The sequence below is a fragment of the Octodon degus genome, unplaced genomic scaffold (genome assembly GCF_000260255.1).
Source record: "Octodon degus isolate 3935 unplaced genomic scaffold, OctDeg1.0 scaffold00169, whole genome shotgun sequence".
In the NCBI taxonomy this organism is placed as follows: domain Eukaryota; kingdom Metazoa; phylum Chordata; class Mammalia; order Rodentia; family Octodontidae; genus Octodon; species Octodon degus.
In genome coordinates this window covers 3,089,974-3,104,072 of record NW_004524745.1, presented here as the reverse complement: position 1 = coordinate 3,104,072, position 14,099 = coordinate 3,089,974, and the positions used below count along the sequence as shown (strand labels likewise).

Genomic DNA, 14,099 nt, shown 5'->3' with positions numbered 1-14,099 from the left:
GCAAGGGCCTGAGTTCAAACTCTGGTTCCACCAAAAAAAAAAAAAAGAAAGAAAGAAGAAAACGATCATTTTAAGCGCTTCCCTGAAAAGCGCAAGGCCCCGAGTTCAATCCCTGGTTCCACAAAAAAAAAAAAAAAAGTGGGGGAGCCAGGGAGATGGCTCAGAAGAATAAACGCTTCCCTGGAGATGGCTCAGTAGTTTAAGGCGCCTGCTTAGGAAAGCTCAGGCAGCCACAGAGGATCGATCCCCAGCACCACATGCTACGCCAGCCATACCCTCAGGGCAGTCTGAGCAGGCCAAAATAGGTAAATAAAAAATTAAAAATAAAAAGTAGAAGGTCCACAATAAGGACTGAGGAGATAGATCAATGGTATAAGCTCCTGCCTGGCAAGTACAAGGTCTCAAGTTCAATCTCCAGTACCACAAAAAAAGGGTTCGTAATAATATGGAGGCCTATATAAAGTCTGCTATATCCGTATTGAGGCCATACACTATCTTAAGTCATGAGACTACTTTGTATGTAATGCAATATGCAGATGGAAAGCAGTGGTTTAGTTTTCCATTAAATCTAAGGTTATTGATAGAAACCTTTCTTATTGCCATACGTCCTTTAGGGAGTCTTTTCCTGGCAGTAATCGCCAGGGAAAAATTTCAAGCCAGGTGAGGAATGTGGTTAATAAAACCTAGGTCTCATTTGACAATTATATTTCATCTTATTTTGTATATTTCTTCCTAGGATTATTTGAGAAAAAATTTAAAACATAAATGACCAGTAAACACTGCTGAGTAGCCCTCTTATCTGCAGTTTCATCTTCCTTGGTTTCAATTACTCAACTAATCATAAAGTACAGGACAGCAGGGTAAGATATTAAGACCATATTGGCTTACTGCTGCACATTGTTCCAGTCACTTACAGAGAGCAAAAGCAGTATATCTGTAGAGAATTTAATGCTGTCAGTACTATCTTCAGCTTCAGAAATCAGAGTCCAGCACATAGGACCTCTGGGAAGGGGGCATGTACATGGGCTTCTCTTCAGCCCATCCTACCCTCAGGGTAGATCACTGACTTTCAAGCCCATGGGCACTGTCTGCAGTGACACTGTGGCAGAAGCCTTTTGCTACAGTGGCATTAATCTGTGGATCCGAATGAGCTTGTGAGAAGTGCTGCAGGAATTCTTTCATTGTGCAGACTTTCAGGTGTTTCGGAGAAATTCCATGATTTCACATACCCTTGAAATACTATTCATGTACAAATAAATGCTTTGTCTTCCAGCCAGATAATGGCAATATTTTATTTGGGAAATCTACACAGACAGAATTACTCAAATCATAACTTTAGCCATTAATGTACACTTAAACTGCCAAAAAGTAACTCAGAGAATTTCTTATGAATATGAAAAGCTGTGGTATTTAGGCAACAAAACAACCTGCATTCATATTTTACTATTTGATTAACCTGTAAATATTAGCAGCACTTCATGCCACCCCATCCTAATAATCCTGTACACTAACAGTAGGATTTTATATGCTAGAAGTTGCTAACTTCGTTGTCACCGTGTACTTTTTTTCCCCAGCACTAGGATGCTACCAAGTGCTCTACCCCTGAGCTCCATCCTAGCCCTTGTAGTTTTATTTTGTGACAGTCTTGCTAAATTCCCATGCTGACTTTGAACTTGCAGTGCATGTTCCTCTCTCAGCCTCCCAACTAGCCGAGATTGCACGCACACGTCACCATGTCCCGCTAAAAGCATACTTCAACTTAATGGCAGCAACTGCAGTACTTTTAGACCATTTTCTAACCTAAGGCTTTTTCACCCCTCCTAAAAGCACTTTTTTTTTTGTATTTCAGTACAGGGTCTACAAGGTCTCAGCCTCCCAAGAGCTGGGATTACAGGTGCGCATCACCATGCCCAGGCTCAGTGAGCCCAGTAGGTGGGGCTGGCACAACACACCAGAGATGGAACCCCAGCCACTGCGCTGCCTAAGCAGGCACTTTAATCTGCTGAGCTATTTGGCCAGCCCTAGCAATTCTTTTTTAATAAGAGACCTAATAATCATCACTTTTTTTTGGGGGGGGGAACCAAGTGCTCTGATCCGTATTACATTTAGGTGATGGCATCACTTACTTGGAGAAGAGCTAAATGTTTATTTGCCTTAAAAGAATTTTATTAACTGGATACTTAATTTTTTTGTTTTTAATTTTATGTATTTGGTACAGGGTCTCACTACGCAGCTCAGACTCCTAGTGATCCTCCTGTTTCAGCCTCCCCAGTGCTGGGAATGCCTGCACCACCACTCCTGATCTCGGGGCTAGTGTGGCATGTAGTGTCAGGGATCGAACCTGGGTCCTTATGCTTGCCAGGCAGATGCTTGGACCACTGAGCTATCTCCTCAGCCCTGGATATTTAATCTTAATTTTATTATACATTTGTTTTAGTCTAGTCAACTCTAAAGGATCGTAACTCTATATGTACATATAGTTAAGATTTCTATTCCAGATGTCTAGGAAATAAAGTTGGAGACTTGATCTCCAATAAAGTTGAAGACATTATTTTTTTATTCTGTACTTAATGTAGTCATATGTAATTTATGAAAACAAAGATGGAGGCTTCCCCCCCCCCCCCCCGTACCAGGGATTGAACTCAGGGCCTTGCACTTGCCAGGCAAGCACTTATTCTACTAAGCCATCTCCCCAGCCCTGGAGGCATTTAAATGGACTAAAAAATAATTCTGACATGTAAACTATGGAAGCCTCAACTCTGACATTAAAATGCAGGGAGTAAGTGAAAGCAGCTTCCGACCACTTCCAGCCAGGCTCAGCTTTATCTGCGCTCCTTCCACTGTCCTAGAGCTGCCCTTAGGCGGGTGTGTCATGGTCATGCTGCTGCTAATGACATAAGAATAGCTGTGGTATCGAGGTGGAAGAGGGCTTTCTTAAACTGGTTTAAACAGGATGGGGGTGGCAGACTAAAACAACGTATTACTTGACTATAAAGGTAAAGCCAGGAATGGCCTTCATGGCATCTTAAAAACACACACCCAAAGCTTACATAGGTGGGATGGTACTGTATTTCTGCAGGGAGTCGGGAGCTACAGACGGACCCTGTGTATATGCTCCCCACCTGCCACAGACTGACTGCTCCACAGAGCTGTCCCAGGGTTCAGGACTACAGTGTCAGGAAAGTATGCTGGCCGGCCTCCATTCAAGCTCATCTCTCTTTGCTTGGCTATTACTAATTTGTATCTTTTCCTGAAGTATCAGCAGATCACACCTGCAGAATGGTACCTCCCACTGTGGCAGGTGGTCTCACTGTGGAGAATTTATACATGGATGCACACCCCCCTTGGCTCCTTCCTCGGGAGCAGTATGCACACGAAAGCCTCAGTGACTTTTCTCTATCTGTACGTAAATGCATGAAAATACTGACAAGCTGTATGGAATTGTATATTACATGATTTGATTAAACGTTAAGTACAGAGAAAATGCATGCAGTCACCCCAGAGAAGTACAGAGCCTGTGGGATACATAATTTTATTTTACTTTATATTTCCTGCAGGATAGTAACATGTCTTTCCTACCCAGAGGCAAAATATATTTTCAAAAATTTAGATATTGCCTACCGCATTAAATTTAAATTAAATGCTTCCTATGTATACAGACAACTTACAATACACTGCATTTTAATATATCAAAAAAGTTTCCAAGGCAGCATTATCAAAACAGTTACACCGCAGTCTCTGACATAACCTCAAGCTCTACGAGGAGGGCGCGGGGAGGGCAGGAAAGCGCCAGCAGCACAGGGTCTAGGTGCTCTTCTTTTCTTCACCCAGTAAGTTCACTGTAGCCTTCTTGGCTGTTAGAGGGAAAAGAAATGTTGTCAAAACTCTGCAATACAAGCTCTGCGTCTAATGTGGCCAGTAGACAATGGAACAGATGACTGAAGGGCAGATGAGAGTGCACTGAGGTTTGTGGTCAGGCGGAGGAGGGCTTCCAGGAAATGAACAAGGAATTTTTTCAGAGCACAGATGCTACAGATTTGAGCAAAATTTATTGAGCCTTGTGTGACCGTGTCACCTAAGCTTCCTGACCTCTGTTCTGGAAGCATCCAAAGTAGCAGATTCCACAGTCATAGTGTTCCTTTATATTGTCAAACTCTCATCTGTATTTAGGTACTTGCTCTTTAACATTTCAGTAACCGCAGCCAGGAAGATAGCCCAGCAGCACAAGGACCTGCCTCACAAGTGCAAAGTCAAAGGTACAAAAAAAGATTTCTGGGGATTTAGCTCAGTGGCATAAGCACCTGCCTGGCAAGTGCAAGGTTGTAAGTTTGATCCCCAGAAGCAGGGGGGGAAAATGCTATGGCCAAAAAAAAAAAAAAAAAAATTCAGTATTCATGAATCAGAGAACTAAAGGGCCAGCCAGATAGCTCAGCAGACTAAAGCACCTGCTTAGGCAGAGAACAGAGGCTGGGGCTCGATCCCTGGTGTGCCATGCTGGCCCAGCCCCAGGGGCACACTGAGATAGCTATTGAGACAGGGTGTGGTGGGGAGGTAGCCCATGTCTGTAATCCCAGAACTTTGGGAGGCTAAAAACAGGAGAATCACTACAAATGTGATCTGTGTAGTGAGACTCTGTAGATCCTGTAGACCCTGTATTAAATTAAAAAAAAAAAAAAAAAATCTGAGAACTAAATTGTACTCTCTGTCCTATGCTGACAAAATCAGAGAAAGGCTCATCCCAACACTGGAGATTTACATTCCTCACTGTGGGCACCCCTGAGAAGCAGCAGCTTGGAGTGCACGTAAGAGCCATGCCACGCTGGCATGGAGGGGGCTATCAGTCTCCAGTGAGGGTCTGCAGGTCGCAGCTGTTTCTGACAGAGCTCAGTCTCAGAGCCAAAGCGACAGCTGCTTTCCTTTTCCTCGATAGGACTGCTGGACAAAGGTACAAAGAAGAAATTGTACCCCTCAACTAGCCCTAGGGATAAAATTCCTAAGTCCAGAAGCTTAGGGCCCGGGGAGATGGCTCAGTGGAATAAGCACTTCCCTGGCAAGCGCAAGGGTCTGAGTTCAATCCGTGGTTCCGCAAAAAAAAAAAAAAAAAGAATGTTGAAAATGTGCCAACACCAATGCTGCTCTTAGTTCATGCCAGCTTCCGAATGTGTCATATCACGTTACACCAGCTGCTGAGTGCTGTGCACAAGGCCGGGAGGCTATGAAATGTGGGGAATGAGACAGAAATGACGTCCGCACAGGCTCCTGGCAAGGCCAAGGGCGAAGAGGAACAAAAAAGAAAGTTCTGGAACTGGAGCTCCTGGAGTGTGAGGAAGTGAAAGCTATAAGTAAGGACATATTCCTGCTGCCAGAGAATCTCACTGTCCCCAAAGAAGTTCTTGCTCCAGTTGCAGCTGGATTTTTCTCCCGTGACCCTAGTACCCCTTGGTCTGGAGATCTGGTAGGCACTGGCTGTTGTCTTTGCTGCCTCCTTCAGACTCTCACACCCTCAGATTATATCACCCATTAGTCTTTTCCTAGTCCTGACTCATTTCTTAAAGATTCTAGTTCCTAATCGAGTATCTCCAATGTTTAATGTCAATCTGTTACTTTAATTCCCTGTGATCTTTTTTCCTTGTCTTTTTGAGACAGGGTTTCACTTTGCAGTTCAGGCTGGCCTTGAATTGACTATGTACCCTAGGCTGGCCTCAAACTCATGGAAATTCTCCTGTCTCAGCCTCCGCAGTACTAGGTTTATAGGCATGCACCACCACACTCTTGATCTCTACGTCCCACTGGCTGTATGTATCTGATATGCAATTTAAACATGTGTCCTGTGCTGCATTCTGTATCCTCCTGCACCTGAGCCCACACTGCCCGCTTTTCCACAGCTCAATGTCCATTCTCTCACCCTACCACTGAGACTGGAAAGCTTGCTGTGGGCCTTGACTGACCTCTCTGATGCCAGGCCTGACCCACAAGGAAATGCTATTGGTATTTCTTTTCTTTCTTTTTTTTTTTTTTTTTTGCTATTGGTATCTCCTACCCCCACTGCTGCTGCTATACACTAAGAGACTATCCTCTCCAGCCGGTTAGTGGGATTACCTTTTAACTAGTTTCCCAGTGTCTACCTTTCTAAATCCATTCTTAGAATGGGGACCACAGTGATCTTGAAACAAGGAAGACTACATTGCTGTTCTGCTCACGCTGCTCTGAAAGTACTTTACATTCACCTCACCTACACAAAAAGCCAAAAGCGAGTGGCTGTGCTCCAGCCCCCGCCCCACCTCTCTGACCTTGTCTCCTTGTCCTATCTTTCTGGATCACTTCCTTACTGCTCCTACCTTGGGCCTTTTGCATGTGCACCTCTTTCTGGAACATTCTTCCCCACTGCTCCTCTCTTTACTACATTTAGTACAGCCTTCTTGGTAAGAGTTTCCTAATTTGCCTGTTTAAGACTAACTCTAGTCCCTGGTACTCAGTATGCGTCTGCTTTTTCTTTTCTGATAAATAGGTCACACTTTGATCCTATTGGACTAGACCATATCTCATCTAAACTGTAAGCATAAAGGAGGATGGTCTCTTTGGCGGATTGCCAATGCTAGGAACATGGTTGGCCCATATTAAATACCACAGTAAATACTTGAATGAGTAAAGGAGCTGAGAATATTCTTTTGGCTCTATAACAGAAACTATTCAATACACTAAACAGATCCACCTGAATTGAATTAAAGATTATAGTTATACTGGGTATGGTGGCCCATGCCTTTAATCCGAACTCTGGGGAGGCTGAGATAGGAGGATCACTATGAGTCTGAGCTGCATAGTGACACCCTGTACCAAATAAAGACTAAAATATATATTTTAAAGATATAGTTATATATAAATATGATTCTCCAATATCTTTGCCTCTATTAAGAAAGCCACCTTTCTTAGTATGCTGCCTGCTAATGTGTCAGGAAATAAGAACTGGGGGAAGTGAAGGACAACCAGGCAAACTCCTGTACAGAAGTCCCTTTGTGTGGCCTGGCGCTCAGCTGAGGAACGCAGCGAGGCAGAGGTGGCCAGGAAGCCTTACTGTTGTTTGAGCCCAATGCTCCTCCCATCTCCACCTGATGAACCAATGTGTCCTTGGGCCTCACCTTCCTTAGTGATGGCATCTGCAGTTTCTTTGGCTTTGTCTTTCAGGTCCTTCACCACACTGTCTACCTGGGATTCATGCTTCAGGAAGATCGGGCGGATGATGCGCTTGTAGAGAAGCTCAGCCCCATTCGAAGGGCTTGGGGCCATACACCACAGCAGGAAGCCGCACTGTGGGGACAAGGACAGTCGGTGAGAGGGGTGGCAGGGGGCAGCAATCTGATGGCGGCATCACCAGTGCTTTCTGTGGGAGATGGACAGAAACGTGACTGCTAGTAAGCAGGAAGGAAAAGCAGAGAATGAAAAAGTTAAAGTATACTAGGCCTACCTGCTTCTGAGTTTATAGCTGTAAGGTATGTCACATGAACACCAACTCCCTGAGATGGCTTATACAATAATAATTCCTGAACTTACAAATTTCTTTGAAATATGTAAATTATAGCCTTATATAAGTCTGTGATTTTATTTATATTATGTGTCTTTAAGTTCCCCCCAAAGGGCTTTTTTTTTTTTTTTTCTATTTTCTTTTTTGGTGTCAGGAATCAAACTCTGGGCCTCACACTTGCTGGGAAGGTGCTGTGCCACTGAGCTACATCTCTGGCCCTATGTTTTGTCTTTTTTGAGATAGGATCTTACTGTGCAGTTCAGGCTGGTCTTGAACTCGCAAGGGTCCTCCTGCCTCAGCCTCTCAAGTACTGGGATTATAGGTATGCAGCACCATGTTCAGCTATTTTTTATTTTAAAGAGAAAAATAAAATTTTAGGGCCAGCCAAATAGCTCAGCAGATTACTCTGCAAGCAGGTGTAGGGGCTGGGGGTTTAATCCTCGGGCCTGCCATGCCAGCCCCACACCCGGGGCACACTGAGGCGCTGAGACTGCAACTGAGACTGGGCGTGGTGGGGCGCGCCTATAATCCCAGCACTTGGGAGAGTGTAAACAGGCAGATCACTATGGGTCTGATCTAGTAGTGAGATCCTGAACACCCTGTAAGCCCTTCCATAAGATACCAAAAAAAGTAACATGTAATTTTATACTTTGATAATTATAATTTAAAAAATAGATTTTAAACAACTAAGGCTATAAATATAAATTTTAATACTTCCATCAGAATCTGATATCAAAACTTAGAATACAAAATGCAACTAAAAAAATTTTGATCTAAATATATGAACATATTTTGCCGGGGAGATGGCTCAGTAGGATAAGCGCTTGACTGGCAAACGCAAGGATCTGAGTTCAATCCCCAGTTCTGCCAAAAAAAGAAAAAAAAAAAAAAAAAAAGGCAATCTAAATATATGAACATATTTCTCTAGCTAACAAGTCACACACACACACACACACACCCCATTTTTCTGCTACCAAGGAAGGGTGTTTCACTGCTACCCAGACTGGCCCCAACCTCCTGGGCTCAAGTGATTCCCCCTGCCTCAGCCTTCTGAGCAATGAGATCACAGGCATGTGCTTTGGTGGCGAGCTACAAACAGGGACCCTAAGTGTTAGGAAAACAGATGGGCTCAGAGATACTGGTATCCTGTCCCACCCATCCCATAATAGCTCCACAAACCTGTTTAAGATACTTAACCGCTTTTAGCATGTTTTCTCACCCACAAAATAGGTATTAATTGAAATTTAACAATCTACTACTTATACTTCATAAAATAATAAAAAGCATTTGGAATATTAGCATAGTAAAGGCTCTGTGTCTACTGCAAGAATATCTTCTACCACCATCCATAGATAGCAACACCCTAGTTTATTAGCTTTAAGTGGAGTTAAAGAAAATCCTAGAACCAGTAATATTTAAATACTTTGTAACTCTTTTTCTACCTGAAATGAAATCCAAAGTAATGACATGTGAAATAATATATTTATTTCAATATGTAAATATGCGAACAAAATTAGGAGACAAAACACCATCCAATACTCCTAAGCAGAAGCAGTGACAACTATAGGACAAACCCCTGGCTCTCCTGTCCGTCTTCATGGGCTTTCCTCTTCCTTTAAGGCTGGTTCTGCTGTTCTCATGAAGTCACAGGCCCCTAAGCTGCGTGTTGGAATGGAAGAGATACCCAGGAGGATGGACAAGATCCCAAAGAGGAAAGCAGGGGTGGAGCAGCCCAGCTCCAGCCAGGCATCCAGGACGCTAGAGGACACTGTTGAGGAGGTGCTCCAACGGCTCTCCCAGAGAATCTGCCAACCGCCCAGCTCAAAACTGCAGAAGACAACAGACACCTCTGAGGCCCTGCTTCAGAAAATTCTCTTGATGGTTGAAGATAATAATTGGCGCATTAAAGGCCTCGAGAGTAAAGTGAAAACACTGATGCCATCTTCATTTTCATCCTCACCTGCACCGAGGCCTGCACCGAGGTCTGCACCGGGACCTGCACCGAGATCTACACCAGGACCTACACCGGGATCTACACCACCAGCAGCAAATTTTGATACTCTGTCTCTGTTGACATCAAAGATGCCAGCTCTATCCAAATATTTGGCACAGCCTCCAAACCCAGCTCCACTGCATGCCACTGATGCCTCTGAACCATCATCGGATCCTAGAAAAACTTCCCTGAGCTGAAGAGCCCTCGACCAGGTCACCCCACGACTGTCAGGGCTGCTGCAAACAGATGCTCTGCACTTTGGTTCCTGCAGCCTCCATGTAGCCCTTAATCATGGACATCAAAATTATACCAAAGCCGAGAAAAAAGCTGTGAAACCCTCTATATCCCAAAGGTTGAGGATGTCTGGACTAGAAGAGCTACGCAGCCTGCTTTCTTTAGCACAGCCCTCAACCAAATGCAATGGACTGTCGTTCTCTCTAAGCTATGATTTCAAGCCGGCCTGCCAGTCACTGTTCCCACTGTTCCCTTGGTTACTGAGCACAGATCCTAGGTAAAGGGATGTTTTGTGTTAGGAAAGCAAAGGATGGGCAAGTGTGGCCACAGAAGAGGGCCAGAAAAGAGGAGACTGGCCATCCAGGGCTCTCAAGAAAAGTGCACAGTCACCAGCTCCCTCCCCATGCCCACAGAACCCTGTGCTCTTAACAGTGCCAAGAAGCCGGTGCCTTTGACTGCCTCAGCCTGCACCAGGAACCCATGTTTACTGTTAGTTTTCCCATCAACTTGGCTCCAGCCTCTGGTTTGGCCAGCAGCAGACCTCAGTAAACTATAAGATGTTGCCTGGGAGATCTTGGTTTTAGTGACACATTTGCTGTAACACAGAAGAAGACAAAGTAACATTTTTAAGCTGGCTGCACCTTCCTTCTGTTTAATTCCAGTGGGCCCCGCAGACCATCGCCCTGTGATGTCAGCCTTTCATATCCAAGCTTCATGTTTCTCCACGGCCACTTTCATATCAGCTATGCTTACACACGCCTAAACTCAGTAAAGTAAATAAAACTAAGTGCAGGGAGTCCCGAGGTACACTTCTGACAGAACACCAGAATGCCTTATGCACATTTTGAAGTGAAGGTGAAGTGAAAATGACTCACTGGATCAGTAATTGGAAGCTGGGGTCTGTCTGTGACTGTTCAGCTCAATCTGTGGGTTAATTTTCTCTTCTGGAGGGTGTTAAGTCACAGTTTCTGTATTTGAAGATAGTATATTAGCAGTAGCACTACCAAGTCCAACCCCTGAAACATCCATGTGGATTCCAACCCTTCAGTAACCCATGCTGGTTGTCTTTTTCTGATAAGTTAGGGCAAGACTCCCGGACAGGCTGGGGTCGGCATCTGCCTCGTGTACCTTTTCAATGTGATCACTGTAGGCTACCTGCCAGACTGGTAATTTACTACTTTCTGGTGCCCTCTCGTTACTGTCTTGTGATAGTTAAATAATTACTGCTTTCTACCTACATCCTTAGCACTTTTAGTTCTCCAGTGGAATCACTTTTTTGTAATATTAATAAAGTTAACTACTGCTCAATTCTCAAGGTGATATTCTGCTGCCAGCTTTTACACCCCCTTCCTAATCTATTCTGCAGTCTAGGAACACCCTGAGTTAATTAAAGTCACCCTTATAGATTTGGCTTTCCTCTTAATCAAGTTGTCCTCAGAGTGCCAGCTGACAGTTCTCCCATGGCTCCCGACAACTTGCCTGTTAGCAAGTGCATGCTTTTCTAACTTAATTCTTGGACTATTCACACTGGCACAGTGAATCCACAAATCACAATAGACCAGACAATTCTGTGTGACTTCAATCTTTGCCCCCGAAGTATTTCCATGGTAAGAATATGTTTGGCCCTTGGGGGTACTGTCCTGGTCAGAACTGAGTTAGGAAGAAAATATACTTCCACATGCTCTAGCAACATGAGCAGAAACCATAAGTCCTAGAAAGCATTTTCAATATAGCTGCAAGAACATTAATGAGCTTAATTAAAGACAGTGTTCAAGCCAGGCAAGGTGGCAAAACACCTGCAATCTTGGGTACTCAGGAGGCTGAGGCAAGAGGACTGCTTGACCCTTGGCAATTCAAGGCTAGCCTGGGAAACAAGATCCCATCTTATTTGAGACTGGGGGTATTGCTCAGCCTGCAGAAATAAAAGCCCAAAAAGAATAAAGTAGAGGATTTTCCTTCCTTTGTGGCTTCTTAAAAAGATGAAAAACACCATGCTGTCAATGGGAGGAAGGGCACAGATTATGATACAGATCAGGATCTAAGCTTACCAGAGTTTGGGGGTACCATAGCCCATCCTGAGTTCAAGCCTCAGTTACCCCTTCCCCCACCACACACAAAAGACTTTGGCTTGTTCTAGAAATAAATTTGGAAAATGACTTAAATGAGAGTAAACATGAGGTACAGGAATACTCACTTGGGGCTGGCCAAATAGCTCAGTGGATTAAAGTGCCTGCAAGCAGGCACAGGGGCCGGGGGTTCAATCCCCGAGCCTGCCCTTGTAGGCCTCATCCCCAGGGCACACTAAGATAGCAACTGAGACTGGGCACAGTGGCACACGCCTGTAATCCCAGCACTTGGGAGGCTGTAAACAGGTGGATCACTACAAGTCTGTTCTAGTAGTGAGACCCTGAACACTGTGTAGACCCTTGCCTAAAATACAAAAAAAAAAAAAAAAAAAAAAAACCTCACTGGAAAATTATAATAGCAAGATAAATGTCCTAAATATCTCAACAGAGAAGTAGATAAATTATAAGACTGGATAGCTATTCAAAGAATATCTAGTAACATGAGAAAATACTCTGCTAACCTGAAGATGAATCACATAGGTGATTTCAAGCACACATGGCTAAGGGAGATACATATTTCTGTGTATCTTGATGTCTACTCAATCTTGATGTCTACTTGACTGGATCAAGAGGGTGCTGCGTGCAAGCAGATGCTGGGGTGGTTCAATCCTCAGGCCTGCTGTGCAGCCCCGCCCCCAGGGCGTGCTGAAATGGCCATTGAGACTCGGTGTGGTGGCAAGCGCCTGTAATCCCAGCTCTTAGGAGGCTGTAAACAGGCGGATCACTATGAGTCTGATCTAGTAGTGAGACACTGAATACCCTGTAGACCATTCCCTAAAATAAAAAAAAAAAAAAAAAAAAGCTTCCTGCAAAGATGATTGGGTTGAGGAGCCCTCTATGCATCACTAAATGGCCCAAGGAGGTTCACAGCTGCGGGTGCGGGGTATGCACTCAGAGGGTGCATCTCGCACAGGTACTGTTCCCCCACTCGGCTTCCTGGCCATCGTGAATGAGCAGTTCTGTGCCACCACACCATTCTGCCTTGGCACCAGCCAAGAAGGGACTGAAGGCTTGAGCCAGGTTAAACCTCTCCTCTTCAAGGTGTGGATGTCAGGCATTATGCCCCAGCAGCAGGAACACTGACTAATAGTAATTCTGTAAATGATAAATTAGGCTTGCAGCGGTCTTTTACATATTCTTATACAATCACAATGTGATTGCCACATGGCACAGGTAAGATCTATGCTAGTCCTTAAAATGTGAAACCTGGGCCAGCAAGATAGCTCAGTGGACTAAAGCATCTGCTTAGGTAAGCGCAGGGGCCACAGTTCAATCCCTGGCACCACATGCACACTAGCCTAGCTCCTAGGGCAGGCTGAGCCAGCACAGAGTCTGGGTGCAGTGGTACACGCCTGTAATCCTCACTCTGGGGAGACTGAAAAACAGGAGGATTACTATGAATCCAAGCTGCATAGTGAGACCCTGTAACAACCAAATACATTTTTTTAAAAAAGTGAAATCCTCCTAAAACTTCCAGAATTTGCAGTTCACAAACTTGTTCTCAGTCTGCTCACGGGAGCCACTCACAATGCCACTAATGCAGAAGAAAGCATTTTGATGGCCAGCATCAATTTTTAATTCACTCAAGTATTTCATCTATTTGGAACACAGTAAATTCACTCTTGCTGACACCACAATGATCTGAACCTGGAGACTTCTAATGGATGCATTCATTTTACCTTCTTAAGGAAGAAAATTTGCTGCAAAGCAGTTTTTAAAATGTACTTCTGAACCAACAAACAATTTAGTGACTGTCTCTTTTCCTATCTGTGGTTTCATTAGCAGAGGTGACCAGGAGGAGGACAGAAGTCAGGTTGCTCATGTTCCAGAAGTTTAGGTCAAAAACTGATGGATGCAGTTCTGCTGACGGGATACTCTTTACTGCAGAGAGCAGGTGGGTCTGAGACAACAGCCAAGTTCTTCCCATCAGACACTGAACTGAAGTCAGTGCCAATAGATGGATCCTATTAAAGGCTTCAAAGTTATCTCATGTTTAAAATGTTACACCCAAATTAAAGATCATAAAGTATTTATAATGCAAAATGTCTTTGAATGACAAGAGTCCAAAAATATCTTGTAACCTTTGAAATCTGAAATCTTCCCATACATCTTATCATTTTTGAAAGGATTGCTTAGGGGCTGGAGAGATGGCTCAGTGGTCTAAAGCACCTACTTAGAACAAGCTTAGCAAAAGCATCAGGGACCACGGTTCAATCCCCCAGCACCA

General features: G+C 44.2%; 1 protein-coding gene across 1 annotated transcript in view; it reads right to left on the bottom strand.

Annotated features, from left to right (window-relative positions):
• Nucleotides 1-3,516: 3,516 nt before the first annotated feature.
• Reep5 (receptor accessory protein 5) overlaps nt 3,517-14,099 on the bottom strand; it is a 48,642-nt gene continuing 38,059 nt past the window's right edge. Inside the window, exons 4-5 of the mRNA XM_004643262.2 lie at nt 7,137-7,305; nt 3,517-3,854 (exon numbers count right to left, since the gene is read on the bottom strand). Coding sequence (XP_004643319.1) covers nt 3,805-3,854; nt 7,137-7,305 — 219 coding nt within the window. The 3' untranslated portion in view covers nt 3,517-3,804. The remainder of the gene's footprint in view (nt 3,855-7,136; nt 7,306-14,099) is intronic.